Genomic DNA, 24247 nt, shown 5'->3' with positions numbered 1-24247 from the left:
AAATAATTCTTCAGAATAACCAAGTTTACCATGTCTCTCATTTTATTTTCTATTTCTCAATGAATGAAGCTGACAAAAAGTATCTTTTCCTGTTCTATACATATCTGTTACATTAGTTCAACAAAATAACTGTAGAACACCAGCTCAGTTATAAACAGTTAACTAAATAATCCATTTCAGAGGAAGTAAAGAATAAACTACTGTCTTCAAAAAAATATAAACCACATTTCTTTTTCCTCTTTAAAAGTATATACACTTATGGGCTTCCCTGGTGGTGCAGTGGTTGAGAGTCCACCTGCCGATGCAGGGGACATGGGTTCGTGCCCCGGTCCGGGAAGATCCCACATGCCGTGGAGCGGCTGGGCACGTGAGCCATGGCCGCTGAGCCTGCACGTCCGGAGCCTGTGCTCCGCAACGAGAGAGGCCACAACAGTGAGAGGCCCGCGTACCGCAAAAAAAAAAAAAAAAAAAAAAAAGTATATACACTTAGTGAACATACTATATGACCCTATTTTTAAGTGCAAAAACCTAAATTAAAAAAGAGAAAACGTTCAAAAACAATGCAGAACAGAAAAAAGGCACTAAAAGGTATTTTATGTAGTAAATGCTGCCCATAACATTTATGTTTGACATAATAATATAAATAGCAATGTATTGTTCATTTTTTCTTAATTTATTAAAGATAATTTTAAAGCTTATCAACAATAATAGATTCCACTTGAAGAAGTAAACTTTCTTCACTGAGTCAAATAGATGTTTTGTATATTGACACATTTTATTAACAATATCAAAAAATCACATTTGTTAATATCATCACCAATCCATCACTAAAATCTTTTAAGTGCTGGCAAGCTGTCAGCTCACAATTACAAATCTAAGTCATAGAATGCCCTTTGACAACTGCTGTGTGGCTTATAATCTCTTTTTTGTTTTTAAAAAAATCCTAATTTTTGCTTGAAAGTTTGAATTTCATCATTAGTTATAAACTAATCCTTGAAAAAAATAAAGAAGTAAATTTTCTCATGGATTATCATAACCAACAGACTATAAATGATAGGATTTATCTTCTTTACATTTGTTTGTGAATGAGAATTACTAGTTTATATCTGTGGTTGTCAACCTTGACTAGTCATCTGAATAAACAATGAAAATGAATCAAAAATAGATTCCCAACAAACTTAGTGAATCAGAATCACTAAGTGGTGGTTTAATATCATAAATGTGTATTTTGAGAAAACTTTACAAGTGATACTGATACACACAAAAAATTGAGAACTACTGAATTAATAATACACTTTCCTTACTAGACTCTAAAACAGAATTAAAGGTACATCATAGCCATGGCTAAATAGGCTATATTAAGGGCGACCACATGTCCTGGTTTAGGCCATTTGCCTTGTCATAATTAACAGCGTATTTTTTCACTCTCAAAAGGGTCCCGGTTTAGAAAAATAGACGCTATGACTATTCTAGAAATACTGAAATACAGCCTTTTGAGAGTTAAAAGTTGATGTTAAATATCAATATCCCTTCCATAAGAATTCCATAACTATACTAGTTCTACCATTACAATTCTAATAGTCTGATGAACACACATAGCTAGATACCAAAGAAAACGCATTCCTGAATATTGCTATTAAGATGGAAATTTGTCTGAAAGAATGAAAATACAAGCTATTCAAAGAGGTTATAAACTAGAGAAAGGTAATAAAATTTTATGAAGTTACTTTTTAAGTAAAATACCAAACAATGAAGGTCCACAAGCTAAGATGCCACATTGACAGATACCCTTTCATTGTTTTGGCCCTCTTAGTGAAAATGAATAGAGAAATATGATTAGATTGAAGTTCTTCGTTAACCTTAAGCTCCTACTATTTGTGCACATGTTCTGGATACCAAATTATTTGAAGACTACTAAAAATCACACCTATTACGCATGCAAACCTCCAAGTACTTGGGAATTCATTTCAAGGTAAAAGTTACCAAATCCATAACCTCTAATAACAGGTCAACTATCTTTGCAGTCGTTCATTAAGACTGCATACTCTTTTGTTAGGCATAAATTTCATTCAACTGAACCCATACATGTTAAAACATCTTTGGGATACATAAGTGCTAAGCTCATAATGAATTAAAAATTTATTGCTATTCTGTTTCTGTTTGAAGACCTGCATTTTCTTTTTTTTTTTTTTTAAAGTGAACTGGTTTCTTAAATGAAATAAATGTCATAATCAAAATCAGAAGTCAGTTAATTATAAAGGATTTTTATGTCACTCTCCAGGAAGAAAATAGAGTATATATAAGCAGATTCTAAACCAGCAATGCCACCCCCAAAAAAAAGGCAAGAGAAATTTTTCAGTCCTATAAAAAAGTATGTCTTAAATTTTTTTTAACTTAAGAAACTGACTAAAAGCTAAAATAAATAACTTGGTAAAATGAGAAGGAGTGGCCTTTCGAAATGAAAAAGGAAACTGAGAGTCTAATATTTAAGATGAAGAATTAGAGTATATAATATTTCAGATGGTAGATAGGGTAAAAAAGTAATTTTAAAATTACTCTTAGGGAATTTCCAAAATTATTTGAAGACTTCTGCTTATTTCAGTTAAGGATCATTCTGTGACAAATTCACAGATGAATCTACAAATATTTCCCATTCTGATCTGTACTCTAACACAATAATATCATAAAAGTAACAGGAAATAAAAGGGGTCAAATTTTAAAAAGGGCAAAGACTGGATTTTGTACCAAATACCACCCTCTCCCATAAAGCAGCACAAGGCTTTGCAAAGGTCAAGCCAAATTTACATGAAGTGGGTTTGGCGCATGCTCTCTTATACCAGGCAAAGCTTAAACTGGAGTAGTGCTGGAGAGATTTACGTTTTCTCCTCACCAGAAGATGTCGAGGTCTTTGTGGTTCAAAAGCTGAGGTATGCTGCTTCGGAGATGGAGGTCCCTGTGGATGAAGAGGATAATTCGGATGTAGCTAACTGAATGGACTGATGTTCTATTTAAGTTTTAATTATTTGATGGTGGACCACAATGATTTTTTAACTACGTTGTTCTTTTTGGTTTTGGTAACTTTAAAGTTTTCCCAAGTAGACTGCTGATTGTTAGTGGACTTATTAGGGGGACTTCTTCATAATGCTTAAAAAAAGTTCATGGAGAGATTTTTTAATTTATATTTTTGAGAGAATGAGAGGAAAATAGACAAAAGACAGAAAAAGAATGAAGGAAAAATACCTGTGTGTATATTCAGCTGCTTAATACCACATTCATTTTTATTTCAGACCTAATTAGAGCCAAAACCCTGAATTCTAAAACCTCTGAATTCCATCTCCTATGTATGATCATGTATGTACATAAAACACTCTCACCATATCCTTTTAGGACAGTAGTGTTTGTTCACTCTGTAGGAGATCTTCTACTTTGTGAATAACTTAACATTAAGTTGAAGAGTTTTACATTTGGGGAAATACTAGCAGATGCCATTAAGTATTTTCTTTGAAGACTCCTCTCACTCAACTTCTTTCTAAACCACCGGCATGAGGATGAGTCCATCATGTAATCTGTGAAGTAAAAGACTACAGTCCTGCCCTGTACATGGACCTTCACCTCTCGTTTAAGCTTATTTTTCTTAGTAAAACTTCTGAAAGGGAACAATTCCTAAAAGGAGACACTGTAGTAATACTGGAAATCCAGCACTCAATGAAAGGCATATGACCACTGAGCTTTGATAATCAAAACACCTAATGGCAGCTAAAATTCTAATTTAGAAGTGTTCAAACTTCAAGTGAAATGCTTACATTTAAAGGCAAAGCCAACTACTGCACAAAAACACAACTATACTCATTCACATTCCAAACATAAGGGGAAAGGGAAGCTGATCAGAACAAACAATGACAATCAAAAAATTCAAACAGTAGCACTCACCAACACATTTTTCAGCCAATTCACCTAAAAAAGCATCTGACAATTTTGGATTCCAGTCCCTGGTATGGATCTGTAAAATGTGTTTTCTTGCCTAAGAAGAAAAGCACAGATAAATAAAATCTTGCCTAAGGAAAAAAGTACAAATAAATAAAATATCATCAACCCCAAAATGTGTTAGATGGAACAAATTTATCAACTAACCATATCCCAGAAAAGCAAGTGTTTATTTTAAAAGAAACATAAACAGCTTGGCATCCACATCAACTCTGATTCCCATAATAACCCTGTGAGCTATGTAACAGAGATCTTTGTTTCACAAACTAAGATAATTAACATCCTGAGAGGTAAAGGAACTTGACTAGCGGCACCTATGACTACGTGACTGATATAGGACTAGAACTCAAAACTAAATTTCACTTTCCTCCATGTCATTTTAACCATTTGAAAACATGTAAACAAAAAAACTTTAATGTGTTATAATAATCGTAACTTTTAAACAAACCTTATATTTAGATTTCACAGGCCTTTTGGTTCTAATATGCATAAAGTGTCATTAAAGTTTTAAGTTGAAGAAGTTTTCAAGTAAGTAAAGAAATATAATAAACATTATCATCTTGTTAAGTTACTTAATGCTTTCACATTTAATACATAACAAGGTAATCTCCATAAATATTAATTGAATTCACTGTAAAACAAAGGTTTAAACAATTTTACCTTGATTTTTATCTTTCAAAATAGCATTCTTTACCTTAAATCTAACTGTATAGCACAATCAAAATTTTAACATCTTGGTTCCAAATTAAATGAAATTTCTTTTTCTCCCACAGTAAAAAAGAAACACTGAAGTATGAGTCCATAATCACCTGAAAAGTCACATCAGAATTTTTTTTTCACATTTGCCTTCTTTCAAGGGAAAGACAATGCTTTCTAAAATTGAGTATACTTGTTTCCTCAACACTGCTACTTGAGTTTCTTGAGACTATGAAAAGGCAAATTATAACCAAGATGATAATATTATTGGCTTGGTGAGGAATTTGGGGTCTAGCACAAAAACAAAAAGAACTTGAAAGTTGTCAAGATAAACCTTGCTCAAAAAGTTGACAAAATCTGGAATCAATAGCTATTGCTTCAATTCCAAGTTCTAAGTTAGGCCTTCAGCTACCAAAAATAAATCAATGATGTAACAAATATTTTCTTTCGACTTGAAATATATGCCTGAACAGATACTAAAAAAATATAAAATCAAGGCCCCCAAAAAATATAATTCTGAGATCTTATATAGTCTAGAAGATGACATTAAGAATCTATATAGACTTCATTAGCAGAAGGGGCGCCACTCACTCAAGACCCTTAGAGAATCAGAAACACGGCAAAAAAAAAAAAAAAAATCTAAGCTGGAAGATATCTCAAAAAAGATCTATCTGTATCCCTTCATTTTACAAAATAAGTAAAGATTTAGAGGAAATGAAATTAATTACCTAAAGTCAAAAGTTATTGTCAGGTCTCTGAGACATTTAAGTGCCTTTCTCTTTTTCTATATAAAGAGTTCCCTTTCTTTATCATAAAAACAAGAAATAGAAGAAATTATTTAAATCAAGAAATGTTTCATTACAATTTACTCTATATGGCATACAGAAAAGTAAATCATATGGTTTCTCCTAATAGAAAGTAGCTTCCTCTATTATTAAGAGTCAAAAGCAAACTCAGGTCACTCATTCTTTAGGATTCATGAATATACACATAACATTTATAACAATAATCATACTGCTGCTGATGATAAACAAAAGAAATAAAGCATTACTGCATAAAGAAGGTACGTGCTATTTTATGATAATAAAGAGTTAACAAAATTATTAAAATTTGGCACCAAGACTTACTTTTAGTTTTTTTGTTGTTTGTTTTTTACTTTCACTTGCTCAAATAGCAAGAGTCATGATATTCCACTTCCCAAACTGCATGCTAATATTAGACACTGACTGGTATCAATTTAAATTAACAACCCAAAATGGAGCCTTATGACTGCCCTTAACCCTTCTCTATTCTATTCATGAGGCTATCTTCCAGCAAACTACTTCATAGCTTCTCTGTCTTCATGCTCAGCCTCTCGTTCAGAACTTGCTTCCTAATCCACTGAGAAAACTGAAGCAATCAGAAGAAAACTTCCAAAGATACCCCATACCAACTATGTCCACCTGTCAGCATGTATACCCGCAATATTCTGTCTTCTCCCTATTATAACAGATGAACTATCAAATTTCTAACTATAGTGATTCTCGGGACTTCCCTGGTGGTCCAGGTCTAAGACTCCATGCTCCCAGGGCAGGGGACCCAGGTTTGATCCCTGGTCAGGGAACTAGATCCCACATGCCGCAACTAAGACCCAGCACAGACAAATAAATAAATAAATAAATTTAAAATAAAAAATAAAGTCATTCTCATCACTCATATATTAAATCCAATCCCCCTTCTCGCCTATCAAGGCAAGAAGATAATTCTCCTTTCTCAATTTCATCACCAAAACTTCCTTCCCTACTGGATATTTCTCCTATCTTAAAAATAACAAAACACCTTCTCTTGTCCCCAATTTGCTCAACATCTCACCTCAATCCTTTGCTTCTTATGACAGCAAAACACTTTGAAAAATTTATCTCCATTCACTGTCTCCAATTCCTCCCCTCCCATTCTCTTAAACTAACCGTATTCAAGTCAAGTTTTTTGCACCCACCACTAATTGAAATTGTTCCCATCAGGTTTCACCAATGACCTACATAATGCTAAATAAATCGCCAATCTTCTGTCATGTGACTTAATTTAGCAACATCTGACACAGTTAATTATACCTTCCCCATTGATACAGTTTCTTCACTTGGCTTCCATAATCCCACTCTCCTAGTTTTCCTCTTATCTTACTGACTGCTTCTTAAGACAGAGGAATTGTATCATCTAGTCTCATGACCTTAAATATTACCTAAGGAAAAAAAGGTGAACAGCCAGTCTAGTTTTTTTCCACAGACCCAGGCCAAGAAAAATGATCTTAGGTTTAGGTCTCAAGCACTGTTTTCTTGAAACTTAGAAAGTTAAAATTAACATGGAAAACTATGTTCAAGATCCATACTTATACAACAATATAGTAAGCCACAGAACATTTCCATCATCACAGAAAACTCAACTGGACAGTACCGTTCTAGGCCTCGTTTACTGTTAAATCTCTGATTTGTGTGGACTATATCTGAATTGTGAGGACTATGGTTGGCATATGGACTTTGAGGCCTACATGACTAGGACAATAGAGAAGATAATTGGAAAATCAAGGTAATGGCTTTCCTGTGCTGAAATGAACACTGGCTGTGTCTCTTAGAGCTAATAAGCACATTCCCCATCTACTGGTAGAGCCTAAAAGATGTGCTTGAACTGTTGTAAGATGTCCCAAACGAGACAGCTGATGCTTCCCCATGCTGAAGTAGACGACTTCAGTCTTGTCTCCTATAACTAAGCATACCTCTATGCACTGGTACAGCCCTAGAAGCTCACTTGGGTAACAAAAATGATGCTGTATACACTATGTTTCCTATCCTGACAAAGCTAAATAAACTTGGTGCCAAAAAAAAGCCTATAAGTTGGATCGTCAATCCAAAACTGAGACAGATATAGTGGCTGTTCAGACTGTCGAACTGAGGTAGAGACTGCTCTACACAGACTGCTCTATACAGCAGAGCCATTGCCTTCATTTCCCTATAGTCTACTGTACTGTACTAATCACTAAGCTTCTCACATCTATGTACATAAATAAGGCATTTTACAGAGATCCAAAATCAAAACCATATAACAGCAAGTGCTCGAGTGTGCGTGTGTGTGTATAAATATATATATTCATATGTAGTATCTTCTCTGCTCTCTTTTGGTTATATTTATATAGGTATGTGTTATAAAGGTTCTAATTAGGCTTGATATGTTTAATACATGCAAAGCATTGTCAAATACAGAATCTTCCCTGAATATGTCCCTCCCTCTCAAATATAAATGTGCAGTGAAGATGACAGTCAATGATTAAACTGGTCAGACTAACCAAAAAATTGCCAAGTAAAAATAGGAAAAAAGAACTTTGTATAACATATTAAATAACATTTTACATAGTCAATGACTACACATTGCCCTGTTTTAATTATGTTCTTATTTTTTCTATTATGTTCTTTTTAAAACTACACTATAATGAATAGCATTTGCTGCTTTTAATGAAATAAGATGTCATAGCTCTTTCTATGAGAATTTGCATATTGGGCTCTTATTCATAAAGCCACCATTACTCTAAAAACGTTATTTTTATGGGAACAAAGCTACTTTGGTGAACAAGAGACATATAACCTGTCATACAAGATAATTAATACAATGTGGAGAACTAAAGAAAAAAGTAAGCATCTATAATAACCTAAAAATCATACCCTTATTTCCTAAAAATCATAAACTTTCTGATAACTGTTAACAAAATGATTAAATTATTCAATAATTACAAGAATTTTTTAAGTAGTAACTAAGATATCCAACAAGCACAAAATTTTGAAAATGACAGCTCATAAAATACCACTTTCAAAGTATATGTATACATATATATATATTTCATAATTGAGTCACAAATAAATCTTAATATATCAAAAACTCTTACCTTTTGATCAGGAAGGTTGAAAAGAAATTCTCTGTCAAAACGGCCAGGTCTCCTGAGAGCAGGATCTATAGAATCAAGTCTATTTGTAGCACCAATAACAACAATTTCGCCCCTATTGTCTAATCCATCCATAAGAGCAAGGAGGGTTGATACTATAGAGCTGTAACAAAATTTTCAGACAAAATTTTAAAAAGGGAGGAAAGAAAAAGTTGCAAAAATTGCTGCTTATACTAACTTTTATCAGTCTTAAAGACTAAAAAAATGGATTTTTATATCCATGTTCACAAGTAAAACTAAGTTCCATTTAACTTTCTCATATCACTCTAAACAGGTTTAAGTCTTCTGCAGATATAACTGACATACAATACAGTGAATATATTTAAAGTATACAAATTGCTAAGTTTTGAAGTATGTGAAACTATCACCACAATGAAAAAAAGTAATATCCATCATGCTCCTCTTCATGCCCTTCAAAATCCATTCCCCACTGCTCTTCTTTGACCCAATCCCCTGGCAACCACTGATCTGAGTTCTGTCACTATAGATTAGCTTCCATTACCTAAAATTTTATATACATGGGATCACACAATAAGTACTTTTTTTTTCTGGATTCTTTCCCTCAGCATGATTATTTTGAAATTCACCACATTGTTGGTTTAACAATAGTTTATTCCTTTTCATTGCTAAGCAATATTCCATTTTATGGATGGATCCCAATTTGTTGATTCACATGTTGATGGACATTTAGACTGTTTCCAGTTTTTGGCTATTACCAAAAAAGCTGTGAACATTCATACAGGCTATAAAGATGTTCCCATAGGATTTTTCCTAAAAGTTTTATACTTTTACCTCTTAAGCTTAGGCCTTCATCCTCTTAACCTTTAATGTTTACAGAATCTAAAATAACATATTTTGTATTCCTAAATATTGCTTTATCAGTGTCTTTTTTTTATCATGGCCAATTGTGCAACAGGTTGGTCAATTTTATTTTTTTCAAAGAAGTGACTTTCTAATTTCCTGATTTCTGCATATCTCTGTTTGCAGTTCATATATAGTTAGCTATAATTTTTTATTTTACTAATACCATAGATTACTTAGAGTTAGGACAATAGTTCTTGATAAAAAAACATAAAATTCTCTGCTTATCTTTTTGTCATTTTCTTATATTTTATATATTACTAAACTTTGGAAATTAGCTGCGATTTAAGGCACAATATATGGTCAATTTTTATAAATGCTGTGTTTGTTTGAAAACAGTGTTCATTCTATATTTGCCTTAGATAAGTATGCCCACAAGATCAGATTAATATAATATAGTTGTTCAAATAATCTGTAGAGAATTTATTTTATTCTCATTTGTCTATTAATTACTGAGAGGTACATGAGATCTCTCACAATGATTATCAGTTTGACTCTTTGCAGTTCTGTCAATTTTTGTTTTATACAGTTTGAAATGTAGTAATTAGGGAATTATAAATTTTAAACTATTACATCTTTTAATAAATTGAAGATTTTATCATTGTAAATTGATCCTCTTTTTATGTATAATAATGCTTTCTGTCAGTCTCTTTTGTCTAATATAGCAACAGTAGCTTTCTGTTAGTATTTACTTGATACACTTTTATACCATTTTATGAATTTGACTATTTTGGACATTTTACATAAATGAAACAGTACAATATGTGATCTTTTGTGTCTGGTTTTGTTTCCACTAGCATAAAGTATGTGAGGTTCACCAATGTTACATATATAATGTAGCATGTGTCAGAATTTCATTCCTTTTTGAGGCTGAATGATATTCTACCATGTGGATATACCACATTTTATTTAACCATTCATCAGCTAATGGACATTTGGGTTATTTCCATGTTATGGCTATTATGAATAACACTGCTGTGAATATTTGTGACTAAGCTTTTGCATCCCTTTTTCCCACCATTTGGAACCTCTCTTATATGTATCCTTATATGTATTGATAGTTACAGTTTCACAAGTAAATACATGTTAAAATTACCAAGTGTACTCTTTAAGTATATCAATGAGTATATATAGTATTCTGTATCAATTATACCTCAATAAAAGAGCTTTAAAAAAATCAGTAGTAGGGGGCTTCCCTGGTGGCGCAGTGGTTGAGAGTTCGCCTGCCAATGCAGGGGACACGGGTTCGTGCCCCGGTCCGGGAAGATCCCACATGCCACGGAGCGGCTGGGCCCGTGAGCCATGGCCGCTGAGCCTGTGCTCCGCAACGGGAGAGGCCACAACAGTGAGAGGCCCGCATACCGCAAAAAAAAAAAAAAAAATCAGTAGTAGGGCTTCCCTGGTGGTGCAGTGGATAAGAATCTGCCTGCCAATGCAGGGAACACAGGTTCGATCCCTGGTCTGGGAAGATCCCACATGCCATGGAGCAGCTAAGCCCATGCACCACAACTACTGAGCCTGCGCTCTAGAGCCCGCAAGCCGCAACTACTGAAGACTGCACGCCTAGAGCTCGTCCTCCGCAACAAGAGAAGCCACCGCAACGAGAAGCCCGCGCAGCGCAACGAAGAGTAGCCCCCGCTCACCCTAACGAGAGAAAGCCTGCACGCAGCAACAAAGACCCAACGCAGCCAAAAATAAAAATAAATTAACTAATTAAAAAAAAATCAGTAGTAAGATAAAAAGGAGTTTCTAAAATATCTCCAAATATTCTCTTTAGAAAATCAAGAAATGAAAAACATAAACAGAAAACACACATAAATAGAAAACAAATATGAAATGGTATTCCCCAATTCATTTGTGTCAATGATTACATAAACGATGATGGATTAAGCTTTCAAATTAAAATGAAGAGATTGTTCAGTTAGGAAAACAAGACCCAACTATGTATTATCCACAAAAGTAATACTCTAAATATTAAGACACTGAAAGGTAGGTAGTAAGTTAATGGAAAAAAAATGTACCAAGCAAAAAACATCAGAAGTCTAGATTAGCTTAATCATTATCTAATCATTAGATAATCATTTCATTAGATTCTAATGAAAATAGATTTCAAAACAAAAAGTATCAACAAAGATAAAGAGGGGCATTTCATAATAAGAAGGCAACTTCAAAATAAAGACATCCAAAATAATAAATGTGTTTGCACCCAAAACAAAACTTCAAAATAAATGAAACTGGCAGAATTAAAGAGAAAATTCTACAATCATAGTTGGACATTTTACCACATCTCTCTAATGTTCATAAAATAACTAGACAAAAAAAAATCAGTAAAAACACAAAAGATCCTGCATAACATTATTATAACCCTGTCTTACTTGATATATATAGAGAATATTATACCACAAACAGCAGAATACAAATTCACAACACAGACAATACCTGGGACATAAAGAAAACTGCAGTGAATTTAAAATGACTTTAAGAGTTATCGTTTCTGACCACAATAAAATTAGAGAAACTAATACAGTGTTTTATGTTAATTATACCTCAATTAAAAAATTAAATTAGAAACAATAAGATAAAAAACACAACTTGTACGCTAAACAACACACTTCTAAATATTCATTGTGTCAAAGAAGAAATGACAAGAGGAATTGGAAATTATTTTGAACTATAGGCCACTGATTATATAAGAGGTCAAAAACTGGGATGCAGCTAAAGCAGTGCTTAAAAAGAAATTTATAGCTTTCAATGCCTATATTAGAAAAGAAAAAAAGTTTCAATCAAAGTCTAAAATTCCATCTGAATCATCTAGAAAAAGAGAAACCTAAAGCAAACAGAAGAAACAAACAAACAAACAAAAAGCCAAGAAAAGTCACAATGCATATTGCTAAATGCATATTGCTAAATGAAAGAAGCCAACCTGAAAGATTACATGCTGGATGATTACAACTACATAGCATTATGGAAAGGGCGAGGGTAGATAGTAAAAAATCATTAGTGCCAGGGACTGAGGGGGTGGGGTGGGGAGGGAAAGGAGGGATGAGTTGGTAGAGGACAGAGGATTTTTAGGACAATGAAAATACTCTGTATGATACTATAATGACATATGCATGTTATTATACATTTGTCCAAACTCATAAAATGCAAAACACCCAGAGTGACTACAGACTTTGTATGATTATGATGTGTCAATGTAGGTTCCTCAATTGTAATAAATGTACCCTCTCTGATGAAAGATGTTGATAATGAGGGAGGCTGTGCATCAGTGCGGGCACAGCGTAAATGGAATAATCTCTGTACCTTCCTCTCAATTATGCCGTAAACCTAAAACTGCTCTTTAAAAAAGAGTTTTTTAAAAATTACAAAGAACAAGGTTGGGGACTTATACTAATAAGACTCTATAAATATCTCAAGTAATTAAGTCAATGATATAAGGATAAACCTAAGGATCAATGGAACCAACAACATTGTAAAGCAATTATACTCCAATAAAGATGTTAAAAAAAAAAAGGAGTTTGGGATTAGCAGATACAAACTCCTATATATAAAATAGATAAACAACAAGGTCCTACTGCATAGCACAGGGAACTATAGTCAATATCTTATAATAAACTATAATGGAAAAGAATATGAAAAAGAATATATATATGTATAACTGAATCACTTTGCTATACACCAGAAACACAACATTGTAAATTAACTATACTTCAATAAAAAATAAAAAAGTTATTTTAAAAACTTGTCAGAAAAAAACAAAAAAAAATCATGAATACGAGCAGGGATGTAGATATAAGGCTATTCATTGCAGCAAAGCCTAAAGACTGAAAAACAGAAACAATCTACATATCTAACATTAGAATATTATTTAAAGGTTTATTCTTCCATAAAATGAGACAGAATATAGTCAATCAATTTATTGTAGATTAATGTTTAATAACATGACAATTGTTTACAATAATTACAAATACAGTATGTTACAAAGCAGAATTTACAGTTTGATCTAATTTTGATTAAAGAGTAATGTAACACAATGTTAGAGTGATTATTTCTGTGTGTTAATTTTACTTAAAATTTCCATATTGTCTTACTTTGCTTATTTTTTAAAATGTTCAACTTATGAGGTGATTTAACTTAATAATGAGAATATATTTCTAAAACCAACATAGCAAGTTAATTTTTTATCTGCTTGCTAACAATTGCTTACAATTATACCTGAAATTTAATGAACACATAAATAAATTCTGATGACTCATTGAAAAACAAAATTACAAAGAACAAGGTTGGGGGCTTATACTAATAAAAATCAATAGAAATCTACCAAGTAATCAAGTCAATGATATAAGGATAAACCTAAAGATCAATGGAACCAACTAACAAGTCTAGGAATAGACAAATTGATGGTCAATTTCTGACAAAGATGCCAAGTAATTCAATGGAGACAAGGTAACCTTTTCATTAAATGGTCCTGGAACAATTGGAAAAAAAATATGGAAAAAGTAAACTTCAGTCCATACCTTGCACTAGCTATAAAAATTAACTCAAACCCTTACCTTATGCTGACATATGAATGTTAACTTTAAAACGAATCACTGACCAAAATTTAAGGGCCAAAACTACTAATATTTTAGAAGAAAATATAGAATTGTTGACAAATTGGTTTAGGAAATTATTCTCAAGGCACAAAAATATATAGCAAAAAAAATTTACATAAGGGGCTTCATCAAGACTAAAACGTTTTGATTTTCAAAAAGTCATATTTAAGAAAAAGGCAAGGGGGCTTCCCTGGTGGCGCAGTGGTTGAGAGTCCGCCTGCCAATGCAGGGGACACGGGTTCGTGCCCCGGTCTGGGAAGATCCCACATGCCGCGGAGCGGCTAGGCCCGTGAGCCATGGCTGCTGGGCCTGCGCGTCCACAGCCTGTGCTCCGCAACGGGAGAGGCCACAGCAGTGAGAAGCCCGTGTAATGCAAAAAAAAAAAAAAAAAAAAAAAAAAAAGAAAAAGGCAAGGGCTTCCCTGGTGGCGCAGTGGTTGAGAGTCCGCCTGCCAATACAGGGGACACGGGTTTGTGCCCAGGTCCGGGAAGATCCCACATGCCGCGGAGCGGCTGGGCCCATGAGCCATGGCCGCTGAGCCTGCGCATCCAGAGCCTGTGCTCCGCAATGGGAGAGGCCCACGTACCGCACAAAAAAAAAAAAAAAAAAAAGGCAAGCCAGATTAGTAGAAAACTTTTCAAAACATAGACCTGACAAAGGGCTTGTTTTAAGAGCACATAAAAAAAATCTTACACTACAATGAGACATGCAATATGATCTCTTTTTTTTTAAAGGGTAAAATAATATAACAGACATTTCACAAAAGAAAATATGTAAATGAGCAATAAGTGCATGCAAAGATGCTCAATATTATTAGTCATCAGAAAAATGAAAATTAATCCACTGCTACACATTCATTAGAATAGCAACAGTTAAAGAGAGTAAAAATACGAAATGCTGGGAAGAATGAGAAGCATCCCAAATCCTCATACATTACAGTTAAAAACATAAAATGGTGAACCACTTTGGAAAGTAGTATCAGTTTAAACAAACATTTACCATAGGATTCAGCCATTTCTCTCTAAGGTATTTACCCAACAGAAATGAAAACATATGGTCCCATGAAAATGTGTATGCAAATGTTCACAGCAGCATTATCATAATAGCCAAAACTAGAAGCAAACCAAATCTCTATCAGAGGAATTAAACAAATTGTGGTACACATACAGACATACACATACACACAGAGACACACACTTTGTGTGTCTGTGTGTGTGTTGCCCAAGGACTACTACTCAGAAATTAAAAAGAACAAAATATTAGTGTATGTGACATGGATAAATTTCAAAAACATTATGCTAAATCAGGATTAGGCATCTTTTTCTGTAAACGGCCAGAAAGTAAATGTGTTAAGGCTTTGCAAGTCATATGATCCTTCTCTCACAACCCCTAGCTCATCTCTGCTCTTGTAGTGCAAAAGGAGATATATATAACGCAAAAAGCAATGAATATGGTTGTGTTCCAATAAAACTTCATTTACAAAAAAGAGGGAGAAGATTTGGCTCATGGGTTGTGGTTTGCTGACCCCTGTGCTAATGAAAGAAGTCTTCCTCAAGGACAGAGGTCACATCTTATAAGCCTCATAGCACTTATCCAAGTGCAAATCTAAATACTATGTCAACAAATGAAAAGAATTCAACATAATCAGATTAGGAAAAATTACCTGTGGATCTGATCTTGCCTGCTAGAGCGAACTGGAGCTAATCCATCTATTTCATCAAAAAATATTATAGAAGGTCTCATCAAATATGCCTAGTATAAAAAGGAAACAAACATTATTCATTGTATTAGTTTTCATTTTTAATTTAATTACTGTATTTTCTTAATAGGTAATATAAGCAAATGGTACAACATGCAGCAGGTAAGAAAGATTATACAGGAAAAAGGAAAGCTCCTTATCACCCCAGACTCTAACCACAAGGTCTCCACCCAGTAGACAACTAGTGTTTTCCGTTTGTTTATTCTTCCATACATGTCATTTATACACATACACAAACATGTATTTTTAAACACATTTAAACACACTATACACATTGCTTTTATTGTATAACACAGCCTATTTTATGTTATTGATACATTTTAATTCGCTTACATGTAAGTACATAAAGATCTGCTTCATCCTTTTTTAACAGCTACAAAATGCCGCACTATATGGATGTGCCGTAATTAAACGAGTCCCCTACTCATGGACATTTAAGCTGTTTTCAATCTTTTCCTATTATCAATAATGCTTGAACAAATATCTGTGTACATTTAACATTTCACATGAGTATAAACATATCAATATAAAAAATTATAAAAGTGGAACTTATGTTTCAAAAGGCATGTGTCATTCCTAATTTAGATACTTGCAAATTACCTTCCATTGATGTATCAATTTACCCTTCTCACCAGAAATATTTAAGACTGCTCACCAACAATTTATTATCAGACTTCTTGTTCTTGACTACCTTTTTAAGATAAAGGATGTTACCTCATTTTCATTCTAATTTTTATTTCTATTATCAAGGAAGATGAGTTTTTACATCTTAAAAGAGCCATTAAAATTGCTTTTTCTACACCAGTTCTGTTCATATCCTTTGCCAATTTTTCTATTGGCTCATTGGTCTGCTTACTGATTTCTAGGAGCTATATTTACTTAAAAATTAGACTCTCTCTATGAAAGGAAATGAAAATATTTCTCTACAAAGGGTATCATCTTCTGGTTTTGCTTACCATATTGTTGCCACGCAGTATGTAAAAAAAAGATTTTATATAGTGGATTCTTTTCTTCCATAGTTAGACTTCCCCTACTCTGAGATTAGAAACAAAATTCTCCTGAGTTTTCTTCTGGTACTTTCACAGTGTCATTTTTCTCACTAAATCTCAGATCTATGTAGGAACTTGATTTAAGGTAAACAAATTTTAGATTACAAATGAAAACTGTTATATAATTTACTCAAATGAATATAGTTTATTTTCATTTCAAAATTACTTAAAGCTAATTCTTAGTTCACAGGAAGGTCAGCTTATTAAAGAATGGATACAAATTTTTCATTTCTCCCTTACTGATAACGATATTCATTAAACTTCCAGTGTTCTCTAATAATTTTATTTTTTAAATTTATTTATTTATATTTGGCTGCATTGGGTCTTTGTTGCTACGCATGGGCTTTCCCTAGTTGTGGCAAGCGGGGGCTATTCTTCATTGTGGTGCACGGGCTTCTCACTGTGGTGGCTTCTCTTGTTGTGGACAGAGCATGGGCTCTAGGCGAGCAGGCTTCAGTAGTTGAGGCACACGGGCTCAGTAGTTGTGGCACATGGGCTCAGTAGTTGTGGCACACGGGCTCAGTAGTTGTGGCTCACGGGCTCAGTTGCTCCGCAGCATGTGGGATCTTCCCGGACCACGGCTCAAATCCATGTCCCTTGCATTGGCAGGTGGATTCTTAGCCACTGCACCACCAGGGAAGTTCCTCTAATAACTTTAAATGAAGGACAATTCAACCATAAAACTTTGCTTTTTTTGAAAAAAAAAAAACTTTATAAGGCTAGAATTACATAATAAGAGAAGAAGAGTAAAGATTTAATCATTACTTTTACATACATGAAACACAGCTCTTTTTTAGAACTATGGCCTCACACAATTGCAAAAAGGAAGTACAGTGTATTCAACACCAGTTATTGTGATAAGCACTTTACAGTTGACCTTTGTATACATGGATTTTTTTCAATAAATATATTGAAAATATTTTGGGGGAGATTTATGACAATTTGAAAAAACTCACAGATGAACTGGGTAGCCTAGAAACAGTGAAGAAATTAAGAACAAAGTGTGTCATGGGTGTATAAAATATACATGATACTAGTCTATTTTATCATTTACTACCATAAAATATACACAAATCTATTATAAAAAGTTAAAATTTATCAAAACTTACATGAAGAAACACTGTACCTGCTCCATTTACAGTCGAGAGAAATGTTAACAAAGATGCAGTATTAAATCATAACTGCATAAAATTAACTGTGGTACATACTGTACTACTGTAATAATTTCATAGCCACCTCCTGTTGCTATTGCGCTGAACTGAAGTGTTGCAAGTATCCGCTTGAAATGCCGTGTGATGCTAATTTTCTCCTCATGAGCAGTTCCCCTCTCCAGTAAATTACACATCACAGTAAAAAGTGACCTCTTTTTACTTAAAGTGATGTTGCATATTTTTCTTTGTGTTAACTGCAATATGGTAAACTTTAAATAACACCATGGGACCTATACAAAGTGCCACTATTGATGCTGGAAGTGCCCCCAAGAAGCAAAGAAAAGGCATGACATTACAAGAAAAAGTTGAATTGCTTGATATGTACTGTAGATTTAGGTCTGCAGCTGCAGTTGTGGCCATTTCAAGATAAATGAATCCAGCGTAAGGGGTATTTTAAAAAGAAGAAGAAAAGGAAGTCCCTGAAGCTCTTGTTGCAGCTACACCAACAGGTGTGAAACCTTGAACTCTTTGCAAAATACCTTTTTATCTCATTGAAAATACAGCTTTTATGTGGATGCAGGATATAAGAAAAGCATTCCTGTAGACTGTAATATAATTCAAGAAAAAGCAAGGTCATTCTATGAAAACTTAAAGCAAAAGGAAGATGAAAAATCTAAACCTGTAGAAATTAATGCCAGCAAATAATTTTAGATAGAGGTATGTGCATAGGATAGGGAGGATGAATTACAAGGATTTATGGAGCTGGATCATATTACCGGGAACACAGGAGTGAATTCCTGCCCCAACCAAAAGGCATTCATGTGGATTTTTTTTTATTCAAGTTAACTGGCTATTCCAAAGTTTTTTTTTTTTTCCTATTTTTGACGATTGGAGCCTTCAGATGCATGATGGAACTGTGTTTTGCATTTTTTGGTAAAAGAAGCAAAGCAAGGACCTGGAGATATATGCTGGAGCAATGTCCTTGGAAGGATTCAGCATAAGTAGATGGTAAACGTTTAAAGGGGAAAGGGAGGGTTGGTTTGGTTTTAAACATTTTTTATTTAATTTTTGGCCGCGTCGGGTCTTAGTTGCGGCACGCGGGATCTTCGTTGAGGCACTCAGGACCTTTTGTTGTGACATGGGGGCTCTTCGTTGCAGCGCACGGACGTCTCTCTAGTTGCGGCATGCAGGTTTTTCTTCTCTAGCTGTGGCGCATAGGCTCCAGGGCTCATGGGCTCTGTAGTTGTGACGTGCAGGTTCCAGAATGCATGGGTTCTGTAGTTTGCGGCATGCAGGCTCTCTAGCTGAGGCACACGAGCTCTGGCAGGGGCTTAGTGGCCACGGCATGTGGGATCTTAGTTCCCTGACCAGGGATCAAACCCGTGTCCCCTGAACTGTAAGGCAGATTCTTTACCACTGGACCACCAGGGAAGTGCTGGGGTTTGTTTAAAATAGTAAATCAGTAAGTCACTTCTAAATTTAAAGAAAACAAAATTGGAGTTGAAGAATAAGTAGGTTTCCAGTTGGCTATTGCTGTTTTTCTTTGAAAAAAATAAACATTTTTTTAAAAATTAAAAAAAAAAAAAAAAGGCAAGGTAACAGGAGAAGCACCATCTGCTGACCAAGAGGCAGCAAACAAGTTCCCAGACACAATTAAGAAAACCACTGATGAGAAAGGGTATCTGCCTGAACAGGTTTTTAATGCAGACAACAGTGCCCTATTCACATTTATTAGTAAAGAAGAGAAATGAGCACCAGGATTTAAGGCTGGAAGGGATAAGCTAACTCTACTGTTTTGGGCAAATGCAGTCGGGTTTACGATCAGGACTGCCTTTATCTATAAAGCTGCTAACCCCTGAGTCTTGAAGGGAAAAGATAAACACCAGCTACCAATCTTTTGGTTGTACAAGCAAGCCTGGACAATGAGAACTCTTTTTCTGGATTGGTTCCATCTATGCTTCATCCCTGAAGTGAGGAAGCACCTTTCCAGTAACAGACCCACTTTTAAAGTTCTTCTGATATTGGACAATGCCCCTGGCCACCCAGAACTCGATGAGTTCAATACCAAAGATGTCGAAGTGGTCTACTTGTCCCCAAACATAACAACTCTAACTCAGCCTCTAGATAAGGGGTTCATAAGGACTTTTCAGCCTCATTATAGACAGGACACTATGGAAAGGATTGTCAACACTATGGAAGAGAGCCCCAATAGAGAGAACATCATGAATGTCTGGAAGGGTTACACCATTTCTCTCCATTATTGTTAGAAAAAGCCATGAAAGCCACCAAGCCCAAAACAATAAATTCCTGCTGGAGAAAACTATGTCCAGATGCTGTGGGTGACTTCACAGGATTTATGACACAGCCAATTAAGTAAATCACAAAAGAGATTGTAGATATGGCAAAAAAAAGGTGGGGCATGAAGGGCCTCAAGATATGAATCTTGGAGAAACTCAAGAGCTAACAGACATAACACCAGAGGCACTGACAGAAGACGAAATATCCAGAAGATGGATATGATGCTTCCGAACTAGTGCCAGGCAATGAGAAAGAAAAGGTAGCAGAAGCAGTGCCAGAAAACAAATTGAAAAAAATTGAAAAAAAAAAAAAAAGAAAAAAAAAAAGAAAACAAATTGACCTTAGACAATCTGGCAGAAATGTTCCGACTACTCAAAACTGCTTTTGACTGCTTTTACCACATGGACCTGTCTATGATATGGGCACTGAGACTAGAGCAAACGGTGGAAGAAGGATTGGTACCATACAGAAACATTTTTAGAGAAATGAAAAAGCAAAAAAGTCAAGCAGAAATTATGATGTATTTTCATAAAGTCACACCAAGTGTGCCTGTCTCTCCTGCCGCCCCTTGCACCTCCTCCACCTCTTGCACCTCTGCCACCCCTGAGACAGCAAGTCCAACCCCTCCTCTTCCTCCTCCGCCTCAGCCTGCTCAACATGAAAATGACAAAGATGAAGACCTTTATGATAATCCACTTCCATTTAATGAATAGTAAACAATCATCATTCTGTACAGTTAATAAACTTTCTATTATGTATGTGTGCCAGTGTCTTCATGTGAAAATCTAATAACTGTACAGCAAGAACTGTATGAGACATTTTTGTCATAATTACCACTTAAAGTATTCATTGTGTAGACGATCGTGTACAAGACTTGTACTGAAATGGCCAGCATATCCTCACATAGGTATAAGGTGAGTGATATTTAATAAAAAATTAATAATGCGTTCATTTTCTTACAGTTTTATACCTTTGCTTTCAAAGAACTATATTACTATACAGCATGACCCTCTCTCGTAATTGGAGAAGCTGCATTTCAGCCAATCATCACAGGTAACAGTTTTTTTCCTAATATAACAATGTTTCCAATTCTGTATTATGAATATGACTGTAATTTGTGTATGCCATAAAAAGTTTATAACAATTCATTCACTAGTGTACAGGCTAGGCTACCATGAAACAATCATACTGCTGCTTCTTTGTTATCAATGCATGAATCATTATACCTATAATAAATATGAATTTCTTTTTCATATTATCTTTTCGTTCTTAATGTCTAGTGTTAGTAATATGCATAACATCTACAGTGTTTTGTATCACATAAGACAATACTGATGTAGGTTGAGAGAGAGAATTCATCTTGCATTCAGGCAACATAAAATTTTGGTTGTGATATAGTACAGTACTGTAAATCTTTTATGATTTTCTTAGTAACATTTTCTTCTCTCTAGCTTACTTTATTGTAAGAATACAATATATAATACACAATACAAAACATGCGTGCTGTTTATGTTATTGGTAAGGCTTCCTATCAACAGTAGGCTATTAGTAGTTAAGTTTGCGGGGAGTCAAAAGTTATACACAGATTTTCAAATGCACAGAGGCTGGTGCCCCTAACCTCTGTATTGTTCAGGGGTCAACTGTATACACTTCCTTTCGGTGAAAACTCACAGTAGTCCAGTTAGATAGGTATTATTTCCCCCATTTTATAGAGGAGGCAAATAAGGATCAGATGCTTTCATTTACTTAAAGTTACATACTTAACAGTAAAGCTAGATATAAACTAACACTTTTCTGACACCAAATATTGTACAGTCATCCCTCAGTATCCATGGGAGACTGGTTCCAGGACTCCCCGCAGATACCAAAATACGAGGATGCTCAAGTCCCCTATATAAAATAGCATATAGCACAGTCAGCCCTACATATCCATGGATTCCACATCTGTGGATTCAACCAACCGGAGACGAAGTTGTTGCCTGAATCTGTGGATGTGGAACCAGCAGATATGGAAGGCCGACTGTACCTCCTTCATCTCATTTAGTGAATAGATCATATACTTAATTTAGGAATGCAGACTCTTCACATTTAAAAAGACAAAAATGACTATGAGCAGTTTTTTTAAAAAGAAAGCAAACATTTCAAATACTCTTACCCACAAAGAAAACTATGAAGCAAATAAAGTAAATATAGATTTAAAAAGCAGATTTATGCTATGGTTTTGAATGAAACCAAGAGACATTCCTACCCCAGTATGAAGTGGCAAAAGGAATAACTCTGTCAAAAATTTAAAATTAAGTCATGGACAATTTGCCAGCATTCCCAAGCTAACTCTTCCCTAATCCACCAATGTTATTTTATATTATTTTCCAATTATTATTAAATTCTCTTGAAACATGAAGACTGCATATGTTTGACTTCCCAATGGACACTGAGCACCTTGAGGTTAAGAATTTTATTTTATTCCTCTTTCTAGAGCCCCCATTACCTAGAACACAGCAGTTTTTAATACTAATATAACTAAAAATAATATTTGAAGTGCTTGACCAATTACAAAGGACTTTGATACACATCAACTCAGTAATGGGTCTTCAACAAATGCTTGCTGAAAGCATTTTTTTAAATGTCATGTGAATTTCCTTAGACATAACAAAATATAAGTTGCATTACCAAGTATGAATGACTTCCTTCAGTAGCTCAAACAATTAAAAGTAAATTTATATCAGGACTAATTTTTATAAGTATTAGGAAATGATATTTTTAAAGTTACTGTTATATATAAATAGTAAAGACAGCCTATATGATACTATTCACTTACCTTACTCTGCCTTTTAAAAGCATTCACTTAATACTGAGTTCTTCCAATACCATATTTACAACTCATGAAAATAAATAATATACTGCTTGCTGAGATTTCTTGCACAGATATTTAACTTCTTATGCTTGTTCTACTTCCTCAGATTATAATCTAGTGATATATATGTTATATCCAGGGTTCTCAAAAGCACTTAACATGGTATTATATGCCTAGTAGCCACCTCAATAAATATTTTGTGAATCATCTTAAATTAGTACTAGTGAAACTGCTATTAAATACCTCTAAGGCATACAAATTCAGATTACTGATCCTAAATTTAACATTGGAAATTGACTGGAATTGATTGGAAAATATGACTCGTCATGAACAGTTTGTATTTATAGACCAAACGTGTTAAGTATTCTAAAGAAGATATTCTCATATTACCTGACTTCACTTACCTGATCAAAAAGAAGCCTAAGTTGCCGCTCAGATTCGCCAACCCACTTACTTAGACAGTCTGCTCCTTTTCGCATAAAAAAAGCCACCTTTTTGTCTCCTTGACTGCACTCATTAGCTAACGCTCTGGCAACCAAGGTTTTACCTGTGCCAGGAGGGCCATAAAACAAACAGCCCCTAGAGGAATAAAGAATCAATAAAAGTAGATAAATGTTACCAACAGCACTAATAACCAATACAAAAGCATGCACCTATAATTCTGTACTAATGTATATTTTATTAGTATTAGACACTGATATAGCTTTTTGTAGTATACAGACAAAAGTTTTACTTTGTTGAGAGTCCTCAAGGATGTTCTCAAAGAACCAAGCTTTGGTACACAAGAAATAGTTCAATCAGAGTAGAGAGTAATTTGGCAAGCTACATCAAAATTTTAAAGGTACTTTCCCTAGGACCCAGAAATTTCACATTTTAGATTATATCATGTAGAAATAATCAAAAGAAAGTGATAAAGATAGATTTTTTAAAAAAACCTAAATGCTATCTACTAACAAGGGACAGATAAATACACCACTATATCTGCAATTTAAACACTAGTATGATGTCAAAAAGAATAATACACACATTATTT

The 24247-nt window shown here is 34.3% G+C and overlaps 1 protein-coding gene across 3 annotated transcripts in view; it reads right to left on the bottom strand.

Annotated features, from left to right (window-relative positions):
- The window catches only part of ATAD2B (ATPase family AAA domain containing 2B), a 150668-nt gene that overhangs the window by 75622 nt on the left and 50799 nt on the right, over positions 1 to 24247 (bottom strand). For all 3 annotated transcript variants that reach the window (XM_079720413.1, XM_079720412.1, XM_079720414.1), the window contains 4 exons: positions 23619 to 23793; positions 15767 to 15855; positions 8591 to 8750; positions 3931 to 4021 (listed from right to left, as the gene is read on the bottom strand). In XM_079720413.1, coding sequence (XP_079576539.1) covers positions 3931 to 4021; positions 8591 to 8750; positions 15767 to 15855; positions 23619 to 23793 — 515 coding nt within the window. The remainder of the gene's footprint in view (positions 1 to 3930; positions 4022 to 8590; positions 8751 to 15766; positions 15856 to 23618; positions 23794 to 24247) is intronic.

The sequence above is a fragment of the Hyperoodon ampullatus genome (genome assembly GCF_949752795.1).
Source record: "Hyperoodon ampullatus genome assembly, chromosome: 15".
NCBI classification, from domain to species: Eukaryota; Metazoa; Chordata; class Mammalia; order Artiodactyla; family Ziphiidae; genus Hyperoodon; species Hyperoodon ampullatus.
This window is presented reverse-complemented; position numbering and strand designations above follow the sequence as displayed.